This window comes from Bufo bufo, chromosome 8 (assembly GCF_905171765.1).
Source record: "Bufo bufo chromosome 8, aBufBuf1.1, whole genome shotgun sequence".
Taxonomy (NCBI): domain Eukaryota; kingdom Metazoa; phylum Chordata; class Amphibia; order Anura; family Bufonidae; genus Bufo; species Bufo bufo.
This window is the reverse complement of record NC_053396.1, coordinates 206,297,526-206,320,257: the sequence shown is the minus strand read 5'-3', so window position 1 is coordinate 206,320,257 and position 22,732 is coordinate 206,297,526. Positions and strand designations below refer to the sequence as shown.

The window sequence follows — 22,732 nt, the reverse complement described above, 5'->3', positions numbered from 1 at the left end:
ATTAAAATAACACCAGATCATTATGAGGAGTTTCCTATACAGACCGAGAACTTAGAGAGACCACGGAACCCCGACGAGCGTTTCGCTGACGCTTCCTCATACACTATATTTGGAGAGTATGACCCCTTAACCAGATATTTGATGTTTTAGATTAGGGCTCTGGTCCCTCAAGCTCCTCCGCATCTCTCATACCATGTCCTGCTAAATAGCAGCCCCCACATGTCCCACGCTACATTTATTCCAATGATCACACTGCGACGTAACAGTTTCCAAAAAATCCAGACATGTCGGATTTCGTGTCAAAGGTCGCTCGTGACTTTTCTCCTATTGGCTTAAATGGAGGTTGTGAGAAATAAGCGACTCTGTTGTGTAAAATAGCCGCGCGACAGCAAGTTGCAGGCAAGTCGCACATATTTTTGTGTCTTGTGACCTTTCTGCGTCTTGCTGTCATGCAACGCATGTAGCCGTACCCTTATCACGAGGCTCCTGGTGGAACGTTCTTGTGCTGATGTCATTGTAGATCCCTGCAGTGCGATACAACAGGATAGACGGATTATACACATCATGCCTTTCAGTACTAGGTGGCCCCTCTCACTTCACGGTCACAATACTTACCGTTGTTATCCTGCCTCCGTCAGGATAATGTGCCTGGCCAGCTGAAGGCATCTGTGTTGGTCCCATGTTCATATGTGCCCGCATCGCTGAGAAAAACAATGTTTTATTATATGCAAATGAGCCTCTAGGAGCAACGGGGGCATTGCTGTTACACCTAGAGGCTCTGCTCTCTCTGCAACTGCTGCGGTCTGCACTTTGATTGACAGGGCCAGGTATGAGATTTTCACTACTTGGTCCTGTCAATCAAAGTGCAACAGTTGCAGAGAGAGCCGAGCTTCTAGGTGTAACGGTAACGCCCCCATTGCTCCTAGAGTCTCATTTGCATATAATAAAACCTCATTTTTCTCAGCAACGCGGGCACATATGAACATGGGACCAACACAGATGCCTTCAGCTGCCAAGTGCAGATGTAACAGGTCAGCCAGTGTCATAGGTACAGAACTGCTGACAGATGCCCTTTGAGGAATATGAAGGCGATGACTTGGTCTCCAAATCCCTCGGATCTCATCACCTGCCAGATGTGGTGGAAACAAGTCTGATCTATGTATGTGTACAGTCGTGGCCAAAAGTTTTGAGAATTACATAAATATTGGAAATTGAAAAAGTTGCTGCTTAAGTTTTTATAATAGCAATTTGCATATACTCCAGAATGTTATGAAGAGTGATCAGATGAATTGCATAGTCCTTCTTTGCCATGAAAATTAACTTAATCCCAAAAAAAACCTTTTCACTGCATTTCATTGCTGTCATTAAAGGACCTGCTGAGATCATTTCAGTAATCGTCTTGTTAACTCAGGTGAGAATGTTGACGAGCACAAGGCTGGAGATCATTATGTCAGGCTGATTGGGTTAAAATGGCAGACTTGACATGTTAAAAGGAGGGTGATGCTTGAAATCATTGTTCTTCCATTGTTAACCATGGTGACCTGCAAAGAAACGCGTGCAGCCATCATTGCGTTGCATAAAAATGGCTTCACAGGCAAGGATATTGTGGCTACTAAGATTGCACCTCAATCAACAATTTATAGGATCATCAAGAACTTCAAGGAAAGAGGTTCAATTCTTGTTAAGAAGGCTTCAGGGCGTCTAAGAAAGTCCAGCAAGCGCCAGGATCGTCTCCTAAAGAGGATTCAGCTGCGGGATCGGAGTGCCACCAGTGCAGAGCTTGCTCAGGAATGGCAGCAGGCAGGTGTGAGCGCATCTGCACGCACAGTGAGGCCAAGACTTTTGGAAGATGGCCTGGTGTCAAGAAGGGCAGCAAAGAAGCCACTTCTCTCCAAAAAAAACATCAGGGACAGATTGATCTTCTGCAGAAAGTTTGGTGAATGGACTGCTGAGGACTGGGGCAAAGTCATATTCTCCGATGAAGCCTCTTTCCGATTGTTTGTGGCATCTGGAAAAAGGCTTGTCCGGAGAAGAAAAGGTGAGCGCTACCATCAGTCCTGTGTCATGCCAACAGTAAAGCTTCCTGAGACCATTCATGTGTGGGGTTGCTTCTCATCCAAGGGAGTGGGCTCACTCACAATTTTGCCCAAAAACAGCCATGAATAAAGAATGGCACCAAAACACCCTCCAACAGCAACTTCTTCCAACAATCCAACAACAGTTTGGTGAAGAACAATGCATTTTCCAGCACGATGGAGCACCGTGCCATAAGGCAAAAGTCATAACTAAGTGGCTCGGGGACCAAAACATTGACATTTTGGGTCCATGGCCTGGAAACTCCCCAGATCTTAATCCCATTGAGAACTTGTGGTCAATCCTCAAGAGGCGGGTGGACAAACAAAAACCCACTAATTCTGACAAACTCCAAGAAGTGATGATGAAAGAATGGGTTGCTATCAGTCAGGAATTGGCCCAGAAGTTGATTGAGAGCATGCCCAGTCGGATTGCAGAGGTCCTGAAAAAGAAGGGCCAACACTGCAAATACTGACTCTTTGCATAAATGTCATGTAATTGTCGATAAAAGCCTTTGAAACGTATGAAGTGCGTGTAATTATATTTCACTACATCACAGAAACAACTGAAACAAAGATCTAAAAGCAGTTTAGCAGCAAACCTTGTGAAAACTAATATTTGTGTCATTCTCAAAACTTTTGGCCACGACTGTATAGACCGGGGGAGATTTATCAAACTTCTGCAAAAGAAAATTGGCTTATTTGCCCATAGCAACCAATCAGAGCAATCCTTTCATTTGCCAAAAGAGCTCTGAAAAATGAAAGTTGGGATCTGACTGGTTGCTATGGGTAACTAAGCCAGTTTTCCTTTGCGGCAGTTTTGATAAATCTCGCCGATGTCACATTTCCACACCCAGAATCTGTAATTTACGTTGATTTTAGTGGATTGAGGACCTTTGATGATGTCACAGTCATGTGATCAGGGGGAGGAGCTAGTCGTGTGCATTTTTTTTTTTCTCCATCCCCCTTGTTCTTGGGCAGCTCCACCCCTGACTGATCATGTGACAGTGACATCATCACAGGTCCTTCGTCCCCTGGGCTGCGGAGCCGCCTGGCATGAGGTCAGTGTTTTGTTGTCTTTATCATGTGATTTGCGTGTCTCTTGTGTACATGTGATAGACATCCAGGTAATTACACGCGTGTATCACTCTTCCCTTTAAGACCACGCGAGGACTGGAGGAGTTGCCCATAGCAACCGATCTGATCACTGCTTTCATTCTCAGACCTGCTTCAAAAAGCTAAATCCTGATTGGTTGCTCAGGGCAGCGTGTCCGCAGGTCTGTATGATGTGTACACGCGGTAGCCGTGCGGCTAATATAGTAATTCTACTCTTGTAGGAAACCGCCCCTCCGTGTGCCCCAATGGGGCTTCACACCGCATTCTATTTCTTTAAATGGCTGCCTGTAACCCCTATTTGTAAAGTTATGTGTACAGCAGAAGGGTCCCCTGTCCGCATCACAACATACATGTACATGACAGGAGGGGTCCCCTGTCCGCATCACACCATACATGTACATGACAGGAGGGGTCCCCTGTCTGCATCACAACATACATGTACATGACAGGAGGGGTCCCCTGTCCGCATCACAACATACATGTACATAACAGGAGGGGTCCCCTGTCCGCATCACAACATACATGTACATGACAGGAGGGGTCCCCTGTCCGCATTATAATATACATGACAGGAGGGGTCCCCTGTCCGCATCACAACATACATGTACATAACAGGAGGGGTCCCCTGTCCGCATCACAACATACATGTACATGACGAGGGGTCCCCTGTCCGCATCATAACATACATGTACATGACAGGAGGGGTCCCCTGTCCGCATCACAACATACATGTACATGACAGGAGGGGTCCCCTGTCCGCATCACAACATACATGTACATGTGAGAAAAGCTCATCAATCCGTATCCAAACATACATGTAGATGGCAGTAGAGGTCCCCTGTTCCCAGCACAACAACATACATGTACAGTTGCAAGAAAAAGTATGTGAACCCTTTGGAATGATATGGATTTCTGCACAAATTGGTCATAAAATGTGATCTGATCTTCATCTAAGTCACAACAATAGACAATCACAGTCTGCTTAAACTAATCACACACAAAGAATTAAATGTTACATGTTTTTATTGAACACACCATGTAAACATTCACAGAGCAGGTGGAAAAAGTATGTAAACCCCTACCCTAGACTAATGACATCTCCAAGAGCTAATTGGAGTGAGGTGTCAGCCAATTGGAGTCCAATCAATGAGATGAGATTGGAGGTGTTGGTTACAGCTGCCCTGCCCTATAAAAAACACACACCAGTTCTGGGTTTGCTTTTCACAAGAAGCATTGCCTGATGTGAATGATGCCTCGCACAAAAGAGCTCTCAGAAGACCTACGATTAAGAATTGTTGACTTGCATAAAGCTGGAAAGGGGTATAAAAGTATCTTCAAAAGCCTTGCTGTTCATCAGTCTAAGGTAAGACAAATTGTCTATAAATGGAGAAAGTTCAGCACTGCTGCTTCTCTCCCTAGGAGTGGTCGTCCTGTAAAGATGAGTGCAAGAGCACAGCGCAGACTGCTCAATGAGGTGAAGAAGAATCATAGAGTGTCAGCTAAAGACTTACAAAAGTCTCTGGCATATGCTAACATCCCTGTTAGCGAATCTACGATATGTAAAACACTAAACAAGAATGGATTTCATGGGAGGAGACCACAGAGGAAGCCACTGCTGTCCAAAAAAAACATTGCTGCACATTTACAGTTTGCACAAGAGCACCTGGATGTTCCACAGCAGTACTGGCAAAATATTCTGTGGACAGATGAAACCAAAGTTGAGATGTTTGGAAGAAACACACAACACTATGTGTGGAGAAAAAGAGGCACAGCACAACAAACATCAAAACCTCATCCCAACTGTAGTATGGTGGTGGGGGCATCATGGTTTGGGGCTGCTTTGCTGCGTCAGGGCCTGGACGGATTGCTATCATCAAAGGAAAAATGAATTCCCAAGTTTATCAAGACATTTTGCAGGAGAACTTAAGGCTATCTGTCCACCAGCTGAAGCTCAACAGAGGATGGGTGTTGCAACAGGACAACGACCCAAAGCATAGAAGTAAATCAACAACAGAATGGCTTGAACAGAAGAAAATCCGCCTTCTGGAGTGGCCCAGTCAGAGTCCTGACCTCAACCAGATTGAGATGCTGTGGCATGACCTCAAGAAAGCGATTCACACCAGACATCCCAAGAATATTGCTGAACTGAAACAGTTCTGTAAAGAGGAATGGTCAAGAATTACTCCTGACCGTTGTGCACATCTGATCTGCAACTATAGGAAACGTTTGGTTGAAGTTATTGCTGCCAAAGGAGGTTCAACCAGTTATTAAATCCAAGGGTTCACATACTTTTTCCACCTGCACTGTGAATGTTTACATGGTGTGTTCAATAAAAACATGTAACATTTAATTCTTTACTTCCAAACATACGTGTCCGTAGCAGGAAGGCTCCTCTGCCCACACATGAGCATACACATCCATAGCGGGAGGCTCTCCTGCCCGTACCCGAACATACATGTCCATAGCATGAAGGCTCCCGTGCCCGCATCCTGATGTGCATGTACACGATGGTTATCGCGGGGGGCACAGAACTCCTGCCCAGATCCGGGATGTATAACCCTCTCCACATGCCGATCATGCTGCAGACAGGGGCGGGGGCTCCATGTCCTAACAAAGGTCCTCAGGACTTTCCAGGAATATTACATTGTCCTGACTGATCTCTGTGAGCCTTACAAAACTGTCTTGTTCCTCAGGCCCCTCCACTCTGCCTGGATTATATGTGAGGGGCCAACTTTCAGCTGACATTTTTCTGACGGTTCTTTGGCAGCTGCTCCTCTGGTGCCACGTTGGCTGCCATTGCTTATAACAGCCTCCACTGCTGATTTACTCAGGGCTAATCGGACATTCATGGCACATCCCAGCCGTATACGACCGCTGTCTTGTATATTTCCCACTTAATGATTAGTTCCAAATATAAGTATTGCAAACGTGCGACAGTTTAGAGTGGAATGCTAATTCTAGATGTGGTGTCGCCATATACCAATATTCCCCATCAAATAGCGATACAGGTTTTTGGTTTCTTATAGTGATTACACCACACAGCTCAAGGTTACGTAATTTTTACTGAAGCATCATTTCTTCATGTTTAATGGTGAGTATTATTTGCAGCTAGTAGGAGTCAGGGGGCGAAATTTTCGCCCTCCATAGCTAATATTTTCATGGCTTGGTGGGAAAGAGTTTTTTTTTTTATACGGAAGCTAACCCTTTTTTAGATAATATCAAGTGGTATGGCCGCTACATAGACGATCTGTTGATTATATAGGTCGGAGATGTGGCGGACATTCCAGCTTTAGGTGAATACTTCAATGAGGGGAGAGATACAATCGAATGTAGCATCCATCATGATCCAAAATCTCAGGTATTTCTGGACCTGCATTTATATGGTGATGCCGCCAATTCAGTAATTTCAACATCAACCCATAGAAAAGAGACGGCTGGCAATACTAGCCTTTTAGCGACTTCTTGTCACCCACCTTATGTGACAAGGAACGAAATGTTGCGAGCAAGACGCAACTATTCGGATAGTATGTGTAACTTTATGTGGTAATAACTTTGGAACACTTTTACTTATCTAGGCCACTCTGAGATTGTTTTCTCGTGACACATTGTACTTCATGATAGTCATAAATTTGAGTCAATATATATTACTTTTATTTATGAAAAAATCCAAAATTTACCAAAAACTTTGAAAAATTCGCAATTTTCAAATTTTCATTTCTCTGCTCTTAAAACAGATAGTGATACCTCATAAAATATTTATTACTTAACATTCCCCATATGTCTCCTTTATGTTGGCATCCTTTTGCACTGAATCCTGACCCATTCATGTCATTTTATTTTTTTAGGACGTTAGAAGGCTTAGAAGTTTAGAAGCAAATTTTGAAATTTTTAAGAAAATTTCCAAAACCCACTTTTTAAGGACCAGTTCAGGTCTGAAGTCATTTTGTGGGGCCTACGTAGTGGATACCCCCATAAATGACCCCATTGTAGAAACGACACCCCTCAAGTTACTCAATACTTTGTTAACCCTTTAGGTGTTCCACAAGAATTAAAGGAAAATGGAGATGAAATTTTTTTTAACATTTTTTTTTGCAGATTTTCCATTTTAATCAATTTTTTTCTTTAACACATCAAGGGTTAACAGCCAAACAAAATGTAATATTTATTACCCTGATTCTGCGGTTTAAAGAAACAGCCCACATGTGGTTGTAAGCTGATGTAAGGGCACACGGCAGGGCGCAGAACGCAGCAGAAAAGGAACGCCATATGGTTTTTGGAAGGTAGATTTTGCTGGACTGGTTTTTAGATGCCATGTCCCATTTGAAGCCCCCCTGATGCACCCTTACAGTAGAAACTCCCAAAAATGACCCCATTTTGGAAACTAGGGGATAAGGTGCCAGTTTTATTGGTACCATTTTTGGGTACATATGATTTTTTAATCATTCATTATTACACTTTATGGGGCAACGTGGCCAAAAATTTTTTTATTTTGGCACAGTTTTTATTTATTTTTACAGCGTTCATCTGAGGGGTTAGGTCATGTGATATTTTCATAGAGCAGATCATTACGGACATGGCAATACCTAATATGTATACTTTTTCTTATTTATTTAAGTTTTACACAATAATAGCATTTTTGAAACCAGAAAATGATGTTTTAGGTTACATGCACACGACCGTGTGCCCCCGTGGCCGTATTGCGGCCCGCATACAGCGGGTCCGCAATACACGGGCACCGGCCGTGTGCATTCCGCATCACGGATTGCTGACCCATTCACTTGAATGGGTCCGCAATCACGGAGATGCGGAACGGAAGCACTACGGAGTGCTTTCGTGGTGTTTTTGGCCGTGCCTCCGCACAACAAAAAAGTAGCGCATGCACTACTTTTTTGCGGTGCGGACCATCGAATGCGGATCCACATACGACTGCCCCACGGTCTGTGCCCGTGCATTGCAGACCGATATTTGCGGTCCGCAGCACGGGCACGGAGCCCTAACGTTTGTGTGCATGTAGCCTAAAGCCCCTTTCACACGAGCGAGTTTTCCGCGCAGGTGCAATGCGTGGCGTGAACGCATAGCCCCCACACTGAATCCTGACCCATTCATTTCAGTGGGTCTGTGGACATGAGCGTTTTTTTTCACGCATCAGTTCTACGTTGCGTGAAAATGGCAGCATGTTCTATATTCTGCGTTTTTCACGCCCTGGCCCCATAGGAGTAAATGGGGCTGCGTGAAAAACGCATTGCATCCGCGAGGAGATGTTGTTTGTAAACCTTCTGTTTTTTATCCCACGTGTGAAAAACGCATCAAAACGCATTGCATCCGCGCGGAAAAAACTGAACAACTTAACGCAATCGCAGACAAAACTGACATCCTGAAAATGGCTTTTTTTGACACTTTTTGAATTTTTTTATTTTTTTTATGGTGTTCACCTGAGGGGTTAGGTCATATGATATTTTTATAGAGCAGGTTGGTTTGGACACGGCGATACCTAATAGGTATACTTTTTTATTTTTTATTTCACTTTAACACAATAATTTTTGACAGTTTTTATTTTTATTTTTTTATGGTGTTTATCGGATGGAATGGATCATATGATATATTTATAGAGCCGGTCGTTACGGACGCGGCGATACCTAATATGAGTGTTTTTCCTTTTTTTTTTTTATTATGAAATCTGGGGAAAGGGGGGTTTTTTTCTTTTTTTTTTTTTTTTTTTTACTTGAAACTTAATTTTTTTATAATTAAAAAACACTTTTTTTTTACCCTTTATTTCTGTCCCACTTTGGGACTTCATCTTTTGGGGGTCTGATCCCCTCTACAATGCATTACAATACATCTGTATTGTAATGCATTGCCTGTTAGTGTATTACACAGAGTCATACACTAACATGTTGCCTAGGAGACGGGCCTGAGGCTGGATCTCCTCGGCTCCCGTAGAAGGCAGGTCCTGATGCCATGCAAGGCATTGGGCAGCCTCTGCACAGCATCGGGCTTCCTTGTCACACATCAGGTCCCCGCCACAGCAGCGCGGGGACTCGATGCGCTCCTTCACCCGCCGCTAACCACTGCTATGTCACGGTCAGCGCTGACCGCGGCATAGAAGGGGTTAATCCACCGGCATCGCTGTAAACAGCGATGCTGGCGGATACTGCAGGGGCCCGGCTACCAGGGACTGCCGGACCTATGCAGTGATCGGGTGCGCACCGCTCCGGTGCTCGCCCGAACACCATGACATACTATTACGTCAAAATGCGCGGAGTCACTGACTTCCATGACGTAATAGTACGTCACATGTCGGGAAGGGGTTAAAGAGAGGTGAACATTCACTTTTCGGTATGTCATGAGTAAGGACCGAGATTGTGGAGTCCAAAACGTGTAGACCTCGTGGATCTTGTATGAGATTCGTGTTTGGAGAACAGTTTTCTATTGTTATTAATAAAGCTGCACGTTTTTATGAGAAGCTGGAGCACTTTATGGATTCTCTACGTGTCCTCTCTCTGATCCGTCTCTTTTGTTGTCTCTCCAGGTCTCCCATCCTTCTGACTTCACAAGATAATTGTCCATTTGCTGACCGTCTACACCATGTCGGAACAGATACTGACCCTCACGCTGGAGATCATCCACCTGCTGACGGGAGAGGTGAGGGTTCCTGGGAATCACTCTTCGAGTCTGCGCCGCACTACAATCCGTGTGAAACTCATGGCAAATCCTGCCAGTCCCATTGTTTTCAATGGAAATTTGCGTTGCCATTCCTTCCATGCAAATTGAAATCCGCCATAAGAAGTGACATGTCCGTTTTTGACTGAATTCCGCAGCGGGTAAACTGCACGTAGATTAGGCTATTGAATAAGGTGCAGACCGGAGCCGCGCAAACTGTAAATCCGTGACAGAAGTTGGAGGGTCAGCCTCAGATTTCTGCTGCAGATTCCACATTGGATTTTTCCACACAACCTTGAAGTCATGTGAACAAAAAGAGGGTTATCCTCAGGATAGGTCATCATTATCACATCGACAGAGGTCCAAGTCCTGGCACCCCCACCAATCAGCGGGGCTGCTGTGCTCCCTGGACGCTGGACTCCTGGCAGCTTTCCAAGCACAGCGCCATACTTTGCACAGTGGCTGTGCTTAGTATTGCAGCTCAGCCCCATTGACTTGTATGAAGATAGGTCATCAAAAAGGGGTTGTTCCATGGCAAAAACGTATCCCCTATCTGCAGGATCGGTGGGGGTCCATCTTCTATAGGCCCTGCCGATCATCAAAATGGGGTCCCCGTGTTTCCTATTTGAAAGGAGTGGCAGTCCACCATGCGTGCTGCGGCTCCATTCAACTCTATGGGATCGCTGGAGATAGTTGAGTGTTGGTGCCCCCGCTGATCAGACACTTGTCCCCTATCCTGAGAACAGGGGAAGTGTTGGTCATGGCACAACCTCGTTAATAAAGATGGTACCCGGCTGAAAAGATGACATTTATTAGTGTTTCTCTCTCCGTACACAGGATTACATGGTAGTGAAGAAATCTGAGTGTGCGACACGAGGATGGAGCAAGAGCCAAAGCTCCGTCATGGATCCTCCGCCTCAATCACTGATAAATCTTAGAGATCATGAGCAGAAGATCCTAGAGATCATCAACAAGATCGCCCAGATGCTGAGCGGAGAGGTGAGCGCTGCTGGGAATGCTGGGATATAATACAGCAATGTGTCCGGGTGATGACTGTATCATTGTGTTGTCAGGAGGTCACTGTCTCTCTCTCCACCGAGAAGTGGGAGAAGGATCAGCACAAGGACGTCAAGGTGGAGAAACTCGAGCCTCTCACACCACAGGGTAAGAGGAGACTGTCCATAAATGTAAAGGGGCTCCGTTTCAGAGGTCACCTGGATGCACCTACAATTATAATGTATACCCCACTTTGTCTGTGTTTTTACAGATGGATCCAGTAGATGTAGTACACCAGAAAGCTCCCATACTCTTCATGATTTTCCCTTGGACAGTTCTAAGAATAATCAGGTAGAGGAATTAGAGAAAGAAAAGCCTGAAAGGGTTGTCCCAAGCTATATACTTATCCACTATCCATAGCACAGGGAATAAGTATCTGATTGTTGGGACCGCCACCGATCATGAGAATGGGGCTCCCAAGTTCCCTGAATGAATGGAGCAGTGATCAAGAATATACATTGGCGTTCCATTCATTCACTATAGGACTCCCGGGAGACGGCCAAGCCCTGGCCTCGGCTGACATGACCTCTGGCAGTCCCATAGTGATTAAATGGAGCGGCAGCACGCAGGCTTAACCAGCTTGGGACTCTCACCAATCACGTACTTATCACCTGCGCTGTGCGGATACGGGATACGTTCATATCACGCATACATCAAACTTTATTTCATCTAGTGTCATTACCTTTTAGATGGATGACCTTGTTATCATCAAAGTGGAGAATACAGAGGGAGACGAGGAGTATTATAAAGCTCATTTTCCTAGTAAGGAGGAGGATGCACCAGGTGAGTGATAACCTCCCGCTGTAGATGAGTCAATTATTCTCCTTCTTCATGCTGGTCGCAGTCTCGTCGGTACAATCTGTTGGGAAAAAGAGCCTCTGCCTGGTTTCGGGTAATCATCAGCCCTCACCTCTTATTATTGTACACGCAACATAGGACTGCATTTCCTGATCATGATAGATCCTATGGAGGATAGAAGCTGAGTCACTGCCTGGAAAAGGATACTAAAACGGAAAAAAATAAACACTTTATTTAGTTAAAAGAAACACTTGTGGGTCTTGTTCCCCTAGGTATCACAGGCATATACCTTGGTGCAATCACAGTCAGGTGTGGAGAGGTCAAGGTAAGTATACCCCCACACCTTATCTCCGATTGGAGATATACCGAAAGGAGTACTGTGCGAATGCACCGGGGTACTGAAATATTAACCTCTGGATGACTGACATTCAGATCCCCCCAAGGTATACAAAAATAGGGTGGTAAACACAGTCTGGACCTGATCTGGCCAGTCCTGCACCCCCTGGTAGAGCAATCTACACCCAGTGTAACCACACAGGGAACAACAATCTCAGAGTGGTTCACTCTGCATGACAAAAGAGTTGGCTCCCTAGGTGCGCTCTACGCGTTTCATCAGGATTGCCCTGAATCATCAGGAGCCTATGGAGCGCTAAGGGTACTTTCACACTTGCGTTTTTCTTTTCCGGCACTGAGTTCCGTCAAAAGGGCTCAATGCCGGAAAATAACTGATCAGGTATATCGCCATGCATTCTGAATGGAGAGTAAGGCTACTTTCACACGTGCGTTCGGTGCGGATCCGTCTGGTATCTGCACAGACGGATCCGCACCTATAATGCAAACGCTTGCATCCGTTCAGAACGGATCCGTCTGCATAACAGCTTTTTCAGATCTCAGTTTTCACATCGTGAAAACTCAGATCCGACAGTATATTCTAACACAGAGGCATTCCCATAGTGATGGAGACGCTTCAAGTTAGAATATACTAAGAAATGTTTACATAACGGCCCCCTGCTGCCTGGCAGCACCCGATCTCTTACAGGGGACTGAGGGGTTAATTGTGAGTATCATAGCCCCCTGTTAGAGATTAGGTGCTGCCAGGCAGCAGTGGGCTAGACCCCCCTCCCTCCCCAGTTTTAAATTCATTGGTGGCCAGTGCGGCCCCCCCTCCCTCCCTCCCAGTATTAAATTCATTGGTGGCCAGTGCGGCCCCCCCTCCTTCCCTCCCCAGTATTAAATTCATTGGTGGCCAGTGTGGCCTCCCCTCTACCCTCCCCCCCTAATTAAAATCACCCCCCCCATCATTGGTGGCAGCGGAGAGTTCCGATCGGAGTCCCAGTTTAATCGCTGGGGCTCCGATCGGTTACCATGGCAGCCAAGACGCTACTGCAGTCCTGGCTGCCATGGTTACTTAGCAATTTTAGAAGCATTATACTTACCTGTGCTGTCTGTGGCCGGCTGGGCGCTCCTCCGACTGGTAAGTGAAAGGTCTGTGCGGCGCATTGCTTATAGCACAGACCTGACTTGCATTGTAAGTCAGGACGGATCCGTTTGGCACCGCACGGCCAGGCGGACACCAAAACGCAGCTGCGTTTTGGTGTCCGCCTCCAGAGCGGAATGGAGGTGGAACGGAGCCAAACTAATGCATTCTGAACAAAACCTTATCCATTCAGAATGCATTGGGGATGAACGGATCAGTTTGGGGCCGCTTGTGAGAGCCCTCAAACGGATCTCACAAGCGGAACCCCAAACGCTAGTGTGAAAGTAGCCTAATCTGTTCAAGATGCATCAGGATGTCTTCAGTCAGGCAAAAGATAAAACCGCAGCATGCTAGACTGCAAGACTTGCCAAAATACGCATGCGCAGACCGAAAAAAAGGTGAAAAAAAAATTATCCTAGATCCGGAAAGACGGATCCGGCATTTCAATGCATTTTCCTGACTGATCAGGCATTTTTAAGACTGATCAGGATCCTGATCAGTCTTACTAAGGCCATCAGTTGGCATACGTTTTGCCGGATCCAGCTGGCAGTTCCGGCGAAGGAACTGCTTGCCGGATCACTCTGCCGCAAGTGTGAAAGTAGCCTAATAGATAGAATGAAGATGTGAACATACAGGCAAAAAGGATGACCACCGCTGATGGTGTGTGGACATGACCCACTGTAGAGGTGCTGCTGATGAACCTAAACTAACTGTAAAAGTGCCGCCGATACACCTAGCTACAGTAGCGCTGCCCTAGCGCGTCCAGCACTGGTACCGCCATTATTTTCGTTTTAGTATCCTTTTTCAGGCAGTGAGTTTTAGTTTAAAAGTGCATACATACCGCATGTGAATTTTTCAGTGGCTTTAATATACAAGGTGGCCCATGAAAAAGTATCCCGCCTCCAATATCTCCAACTCAAACTGCCTAATAGTAAATCTGTCTTAGTTGCCTATAGCATCCGATCAGAGCTCAGCTTTGATTTTTTAAAAGCCCTGTGGGAACTGAAAGCTGAGCTCTGATTGGTTGTTATTAGCAACTAAGACTGATTTATTATTCAGTTTGATAAAAATTATGTCAGAAAGATGGTGTTCTCCCCGGGACAGCGAATAGCGGTTGTGGAAGCTGATCGATTAAGGGAATGCGAGACCTTTGCCGACAAGTGTCCAGGAACAAAACCACCAGCTAAACATTGTATTCAGAGTCTGGTTTGGAAATGGCATCAAACTGGCTCTGCTGCAAACATGAAGAAACTGAGGCAGAATTTGTGCATGAAATTCAGCAGCGGATTGCAAGTAGCCCCCAAAAAATTACCTTGAAGACTGTCTCGGCAAGTTGATTTATCACGAACGACGTGTCAGCGAGTGCTGAAATCTCTGAACCTGAAACTGTACCGAATAACGTGTGCGGAGCTAAATATGGAAATTACTGGACTTGGCTGCTGGCTATAATTGCTGACATTGCTGGACTTCATGACGGACGAAGCTCGGTTTCATTTATCAGGTCACGTAAATTCCCAGAATACGAGGTACTGGTCCGCTGAAAATCTCATTTGACTCACGAAACACCAAGAGGTTATGGCCAACACGTTCCCCAGACTTGTCCATATGCGTTTTTTTTTTATCTGTGGGGAAATTTAAACCAGAAAGTGTCCACTAACAATCCACATACCCTGGATGAACTCAAGGAGAACATCACAAACCGGAGCATCACAAGCCGTATCAGCCAACGTAATCTGACGTGTCCAAGGATGCAGAGACCCGAATGGGGAACCCCTTCCAGCATCTTCTGTGACTTGTGGGTAATAAAAGAGAAAAATAAATCCACTTGATCATTCATCTTGTTATACTATCGCTGGAGACGGGCTACTTTCTCGTGGGCCGCCCTTTATATGCCTAAACCTAGTGACTACGCCAATGAATCCTTGTATGCAGATTAGATTAGATGAGGCGCTCAAACAGTGATCCCGTCTGCATAAAGCCCGATGTAGCAAGCGATTGTTGGGAAGGAAGCATTCGTTCCTGATAATCGCTTGCTCATTAGTGGAGGAGAAAGCTGTATTGACATGCAGTGATCTCCACCACAGTATGGGGAGAAGTGATCGCTAATGCCATTGCTGGTCCCTATACAGAATCATTATTTGCTGGCAGCAGAGCGTGTTTAGATGGCATGATCTACTGCCAGCAAACGTTAATTTGGGTGTCCGCACCAGTTATCACATTACCCCAGGGGTACACAATCTGCGGCCCGGGGGCCGCTTGCAGCCCTTGATACCATTCTGTGCAGCCCCCTAACATCTGGTAACAGACATTTATGTCTATGTCTTGTGGCTGCTCACATGCACTTTTCATGTATTCTCCCATTAGATGGGAATCCTGGAGGTGTAACTAGACAACATTTATAGTATATACTGGATGTACTATATGCCATAAATACTGTATTTCAGTTGGAAATACCCCTTTAAAGAGGACCTTTCACCGATTCTTACCCTATGAACTAACTATACAGATATGTAGAGCGGCGCCCGGGGATCTCACTGCACTTACTATTATCCCCGGGCGCCGCTCCGTTCTCCAGCTATGCCCTCCGGTATCTCCGCTCACTAAGTTATAGTAGGCGGAGATACCAGTCCCTAAGTTATGGTAGGCGGAGTCTGCCCTAGCGCTGGCCAATCGCAGCGCAGAGCTCACAGCCTGGGAGGTTATTTTCTCCCAGGCTGTGAGCTCTGCAATGCGATTGGCCAGCGCTAGGGCAGACTCCGCCTACCATAACTTAGGGAACGGAGATACCGGAGGGCATAGCAGGAGAACGGAGCGGCGCCCGGGGATAATAGTAAGTGCAGAGAGATCCCCGGGCGCCGCTCTACATGTCTGTATAGTTAGTTCATAGGGTAAGAATCAGTGAAAGGTCCTCTTTAACTTTTATTTTCGGCCCTTTGGATTCAGTTTGACAATGTGGCCCCCAGCCAGAAAAGGTTGTGCACCCTTGTATTACCCGATGAACGAGCCATATTACCCAATTATCTGGCCAATGCTCAGCTGGTGTGAAGGCGCCTTTAGTCACCCTGTCTTTATCCCCCCCCCCCCTTCCCTCTTTATCTGACATTGAAAACCTTTGCCACCTCTCCTCCCCAAATTTCCCCAATTTTAGTAGCTGAATTTCAGTTTTTGGACCTATCTGACACAATCTCCTCATCAGATTTAATGCAACATAGGTATATTTGTGACCTCATAGATTGGCCCTCCAGCCAGTTAGACCTACTTCACTGGACAATAAATGTCTCCTTTGTACAGTTTTATCTAGTGTAGAATGGTTTCACATGACCGTAATATGATTGGCATTTAATGTCCTCATCCCGTAGATTCCCTGTGGTTCTACTGAACACCTGACCTCTACTAGAACCCTATAGTGATCTAAGTTGGTTTCAGTGGGACCACGAGAGGCTTACATGTTGTGTCAGCGATACCGAAAGAAAAATGCAACCATATGAAACCAGCCTAAAGTAACTGCAACCTCCCATACCAGGGAAGTGAGGCAGCAATGTGTAACAGACCTGTGTTTAATTAAAAAAAAGTGATAGAACAATGATTTTTTTTTTTACCCCAACAGATGTCCTATTGAGTCTAGAGTGCAATTCTCCAAGTTTAGTGTCTGATTGTGAAGCGGAATACTCAGATCCACCTTCAGTCAAGAGCGATTGCTCCTCTGATCCCACTATGCTCAAGGGATCTTCGTCTGATCAGTCACAGACTGCTCAACAGCTTTCCCCCTTGGACGGGAGAAACAAGAGAAATGAGAACCGACTTTCATGCTTGGAATGCGGAAAATGTTTCACCAATAAGACACATCTTCTTGAACATCAGAAAATCCACACGGGAGAGCAGCCATTTTCATGTGTAGAATGCGGGAAAAGTTTCACCGGGAAATTAGATCTTTGTGAGCATAAAAAAATTCACACTGAAAAAAACAAATTTTTGTGCCCTGATTGCGGAAAAAGTTTTAATCAGAAAACAGGTCTTGTTAGACATCAGAGAACCCACACTGAGGAGAAGTCACATATGTGTTCAACATGTGAAAAATGTTTTACAACCAGGCAACATCTTCTTGAACATCAGAGAACTCACACCGAGGAGAAGCCGTTCCCATGTCCCGAATGTGGGAAATGTTTCGCAGTTAAATCAAATCTTTTTGCCCATCAGAAAACTCACACGGGAGAGAGTCCTTTTCAATGTGCGGTGTGCGAAAAAAGTTTCATCCTAAAAACAGATCTTATTATCCATGAGCGAATTCACACAGGAGAGAAGCCGTACTCGTGTTCAGAATGTGGGAGATGTTTTGTCCAGAAACAAGCTCTTGTTGCACATCAGAGAACTCACACAGGGGAGAAGCCATATTCTTGCTCGGAATGTGGGAAATGTTTTGCAATTAAAACAAAACTTGATGAACATCAGAAGGTTCACACGGAGGAGAAGCCATTTACTTGTCTGGTGTGTAAAAAATCTTTCAACTGGAAAACAGATCTTGTGAGGCACATGAGAATTCACTCAGGAGAGAAGCCATTCTCCTGTTCGGTGTGTGGGAAGCGCTTTCGAAGCAAACAGCATTTGGTGGACCATGAGAGAATTCACACCGGGGAGAAACCATTCTCGTGTTCAGAATGCGGGAAATGTTTTAGATTAAGAAACAATCTTTACGTACATAAGAGAATTCACACGGGGGATCGTCCGTTTTCATGTCCAGAATGTGAGAGATGTTTCACCCAGAGGTCGGATCTTACTGCGCACAGAAGAAGTCACACAGGGGAGAAGCCATATTCATGTTCAGAGTGCGGGAAATGTTTTACCCGAAAACGAAGTCTCGTTGATCACCGGAGAATTCACACGGGGGAAAAGCCTTATGCGTGTACAGTTTGCGGGAGACCGTTTAACCAGAAGCAAGCTCTTGTCGTACATGAGAGAATTCACACAAAAGAGAGGCCATACCAATGTACTGAATGCGGTAAAGGGTTTAACCAGAAACAAGCTCTTATTGTACATCAAAGAATTCACACCGGGGAGAAGCCATATTCATGTACAGAATGTGGGAAACAGTTCATCCAGCTTCCAACTCTTGTTGCACATCAGAGGAGTCACGCTCGGGAGAAGCCATAGTCGTGTGTGGAATAGATAACCAGACTGTATATAGGAGAATTCACACGGGGCAACGTTTTAACCAGCCAACGTTTGTTGAACATTGAAGAATTCACACAAAAAAAGATGACTTACCCATCTTCAACGGTTTGGGCAGGAAAATTTTCTTATTGTACATAAGGGAAATCGCACCGTGAAGAAGCCATAGAAAGGGAGAAATGTCTTACAGAAGAACAGACTCTTGGCAATTCACAGGTCATGTGGATTTGTAAGTAGGTGCATGTTTTTAGATTTTCATGGTCAAGAGAAGACAAGTTTTCCCCTTGGGCCAGAGCCACGACCAGTAATGGTTTCCACAGGACCTGCCGTCATAGGGTGCAAGTTCATTTCCAACTCAAAGGTCTGAAGCTCACAAGACATTAGCATGCGATTTAGACAGAAGGCAAGTCTTCCCTTGCCTATTGACATACATTTAACGAATGGTTGGACAGTGGAGTACCCCATTTGTTCCCAGCTTCACCCCAAAACTCATTTACACTCTGCAGCTCCTTCAAGTAGGGGCTGCAGCAGTTAGGACTTACTCCATGTAATTAACCATGGACAGATATAATCATGGCAACGTTAACATTTCTCCAGGTACAGTATATGTCTACAGTTGGTTTTATGTTTTTTTGCCCTTCTCTCCAGGTGAAGAGAGTCCGCAGGAGTCCTCTCAGTGCATTCCGCGGCCAGTTTGTGGGTATGGGATGTGATCTGGAGTCAACGGCAGGTGTTTTATACATGTGTTACTGTATTTAAAGGGGTTGTGCCGTGATTAATGTAAAAGAAATGAAATGAGACATCATATAGTACATGACAATCCATTTCAAAGAAACTTAGAACCAGCCCTGTACTTCACATGGATCTAGAGATCTCCCCATTCATTGCTGCAATTGTTCTGCTAGATTTATTTCAAGCCGGCAGCTCAGGGAGAGTGTAATTCTGTAGTAGCCCTCTGGCTATCACAGCTCAGGGTAACTGCTACAGCTTCTAAAGGCAAATATATCTGGTGACAGTTGAAGATTTAAACTGAACATGTGCGACCACCTTAGTGAGGTGGACAAGAAATAAGGAAAAGAGCAAACAGCAGGTGGCGCTATGCAGATAGATTTTAGTGAATTGCTCAGCAGCTATACAAAATTTTGAATTACAAGCCATTACAAAAGCATTCAGATCCAGGTGCTGGTTTGAAAAATGTAGAATGTGTTTCGTGGCTCAACCCCTTTATTAGGGATTGCCGGAGGGGACAGATTCCCTTTAAGCTCCTTGAACAATGGTCATTTTTGTGTAAGAATCATAGATTTTGTGGCTTCTCCAGCCTCTGACTATGAGAATAGCAGGTATGGGGTGTGTGATAGGATCAGCTAGGTTATGGGTATATCGGTCTATGGAACCTTTGGGGTGTAGACCTGTCAGAGCTTGCTTCTATATTAGCAGTATGCGTATATGCCTCCTGTGGGGTAATAAAGGGGTTATCCAGGAATGGATATTGATCACATATCATCGGGATAGGTCCTCATTATCAGATGGGCGGGGGTGTTGGGACTCAGATATTGCAGGGAGCCGCCATGCTCTACTGAGCACAGCCGGCTCCCGCAGCTTTCCAAGCACAGCGCCATACATTGTATAGAGGCTGTGCTTGGTACTGCAGCTCAGCCCCATTCAATTCAATGCCTAGTGCAGGACCCCGGGGGGAGGAGCATGACACATATATTAAAAGTGCACCTAAGAGAAAATCCCTGCGACATGCTCAGCCCCCTGACACCCTGCACTAGTTTTGCCCTAGGTCAGGGAAATCAGACTCAAGGCCCTCTAGCTGTTGCAAAACTACAACTTCCATCTTGTTTGAGCAGCCTACAGCTATCAGGGCATGCTTGGAGTTGTAGTTTTGCACCAGCGGGAGGCCCACCAGTTTGACATCCCTGCCCTTATTGTTTCATTTGACATCTTAAAGAGCACCGCCTGAAATGTCTGTTTTAGTAAATCATTGTATCCCCCATGACATAACTGTTCTAGAGCATCTGCTCTGAGAACTCTGCCTTGTGCTGTTCCTCTGTTATTCCTCCAATAGTGTTATGAACCATTTGACAACAGGGTGTTACCAGTTGGGGGCATGTCCTTACACGGTCTGATGCTGCTCAACCAGTACCGACTGTGCACGTTCACATCCTGCCGAGAAGGGGAATTGGTAACACCCGGGTGTCAATCTATTCAACAGCACAGTGCAGAAATCGAATGCGTATTATCTATAACGGACAGGAGTCTTGATCGGTTCTCAGCAAGTACCTGGACCAGTAGGTTGCCCGTTTCCCTTGGACAGGATCTGATCCTGTTTCGGCACAAGTCATACGGTTCTCACGTGAACGATTCATAAATTACAGAAAAAAAAGACTCTTGGACTCAAAAATAGCTGAATTTGGCGAGGACCTGGAAATTGTATCGGCCTCTAAAGTCATAACCCCAAAAGTGTCTCGTATTTTAAGGATCAGTCTGTATATTTTTTTATATTCCTGTATGTTTTGCTCCTTAGACATTATTTTAGAAAAATAGAGTTTTACCTTAATAAATCTACAAAAATGTATTCAAAAAGTTACTGTCTGCTTCTTAACCGAGGTATTAGGGTTGGAAGTTTTTATATTTAGCTCATTTATTTTGTGGTCATTTTATGTGTAAAAACTGCAAGAATGTGATCATGCATTTAAAAAAATTCATCTTTGTCACAATGGATGTAAGTGCCCAAATAAATAGTAAATATACAAAACTAAGGGTCATTGTTTTTTAAAATATTCTTACGCACTGCGCTAAAGAAGAATGAGCAACTGGCAAGGGGTAAAAGAGGAGGTAAGTGATATAATATCGTATGAATAAGTAAAATACACAGTGGAGTCCCATTACTCTGACCACCAAGCTCTGTGTACAGCACGGACAGCAGGTAGACAGGCGGGGGGTGACTCCATAAGGTCCTGGTAGGTTGTCACAGGTATCTGGAGCCATGCTGACTGCACAGCTGCTGGAGGGGGTGCGGGGGAGGATCCATAGTGCGAACACGACCATCGAGGTGGTCCCACAGATGCTCAATTGGGGAATTAGGGGGTCAGGGTAGTACTTGGAAATCTTGGTCATGCTCTTCACAACAAATGTCGGACATTTCTAGCCGTGTGACATGCCGAATTTATCTTACTGGAAGATTCTATCCCCATGGAAGAAAATCATCATGTATGGGTGTACATGATCTGCCAGGATGGATTCATACCCAAATCAGTTGAGAGTGCCTTCCACATGGATGAGTGGCCCGGAGAATGCCAGGAAAACCTTCCCCAGACCATAAAGCTGCCCCCACCAGCTTGTGTTCTTCCAGTTCACAATGGTGGCATTAGTCTACTCACGATACACTCTTACCACAACAGCACAAGAACAGTTCACAAACTGCGCAGTGTCAGAAATACTGCTGCTCTTGGTCCAAAAGCCAGTAAACCTCTTTTTGTTCAACTTTTACTGATAACAGCATTGAGGGATATGTGTGCAGACAGCCTATCGCACACCTTATATACCCACTGAGCCCCCTCAGCACACGGTACCTCCTTCATGAGCTACACACTGCTGACGTACAAGAGGACATAATAATGGGACTCGACTGTGTGGTTTTAAAAAAAGAGACATCAAAATGTATGAAAAGACTGGGAACATGAACTTGAAAAGGCAGAGACCTAGAAACCCAGATATAGCTCAGCCGGCCAAAAAGAGAGGTTGGATAAATGAAGGTGAAATGGAAGAGGAATTAAAAAAATGAGGCCACACAAAGCAGAAGATATCATGAGTGTTGCGATGAGTAGGAGTTTCCCTACTGTTTCGTCTTCTCCTGTCTGTTAGGTTGTTGGGGGCATCTGCTTTACAGCAGTCTGGCGGCTAATCCATTAGGTCCTTGTGAGTATTTCTTGCCCAGTCCTTATTTCGAGTCGAGTAGTTTGTAGTTGTTTTTCTTAGTTTGTATTACAAAACGTATGTGGGTCCGCTGTGTCACTTGAACAAATTTGGTTTGGAACTTCCTCTAAGGGCGTTTTCTAAGTCCACCGCCTGGTCTTCAGCCTCTAACCCCTGTAAAGAAACCTGAACTCTGCTGCAGGGGAACTTCCAGCCTGCTACATCTTGGAGTAGTCTCTTCAATTCACTGCTCACCCACCGGGGTGAAGAGACACAAAGGGGTCAGGCAATAATGTAGTCAGGGACAGGTCGAGGTCAGGGTGGGCAGGGTTCGCGCAATCTGATAAAAAGTCCAAGGTCAGGATGGGCAGCTCAGGGTCAGTATGAAGATCAGGTCAGGCAGAAAAGGGTCAAAACCAGATGGCAAGCTAAGGCACACCCTTGCAGGAAACTTGTGAACAAGAAC

At 45.3% G+C, this 22,732-nt stretch overlaps 1 protein-coding gene across 1 annotated transcript; it reads left to right on the top strand.

The window, feature by feature from the left end:
* Positions 1-3,091: 3,091 nt before the first annotated feature.
* On the top strand, positions 3,092-18,614 carry LOC120977494 (zinc finger protein 883-like). The gene is made up of 7 exons (XM_040405474.1): positions 3,092-3,133; positions 9,718-9,830; positions 10,686-10,847; positions 10,922-11,012; positions 11,116-11,195; positions 11,594-11,687; positions 16,787-18,614. The coding sequence occupies exons 2-7, from the start codon at positions 9,774-9,776 to the stop codon at positions 18,325-18,327; spliced, it is 2,025 nt and encodes a 674-aa protein (XP_040261408.1). The 5' UTR covers positions 3,092-3,133; positions 9,718-9,773; the 3' UTR covers positions 18,328-18,614.
* The last annotated feature ends 4,118 nt before the right edge of the window (positions 18,615-22,732 follow it).

What these genes read in the sequence shown, in the direction of transcription:
- LOC120977494 (XM_040405474.1), top strand. Translation starts at nt 9,774, where the DNA reads ATGTCGGAACAGATACTGACCCTCACGCTGGAGATCATCCACCTGCTG. An exon ending in CGAGCCTCTCACACCACAGG is followed by an intron (nt 11,013 to 11,115) that starts GTAAGAGGAGAC and finishes GTGTTTTTACAG; the next exon opens with ATGGATCCAGTAGATGTAGT. An exon ending in TAAGGAGGAGGATGCACCAG is followed by an intron (nt 11,688 to 16,786) that starts GTGAGTGATAAC and finishes TTACCCCAACAG; the next exon opens with ATGTCCTATTGAGTCTAGAG.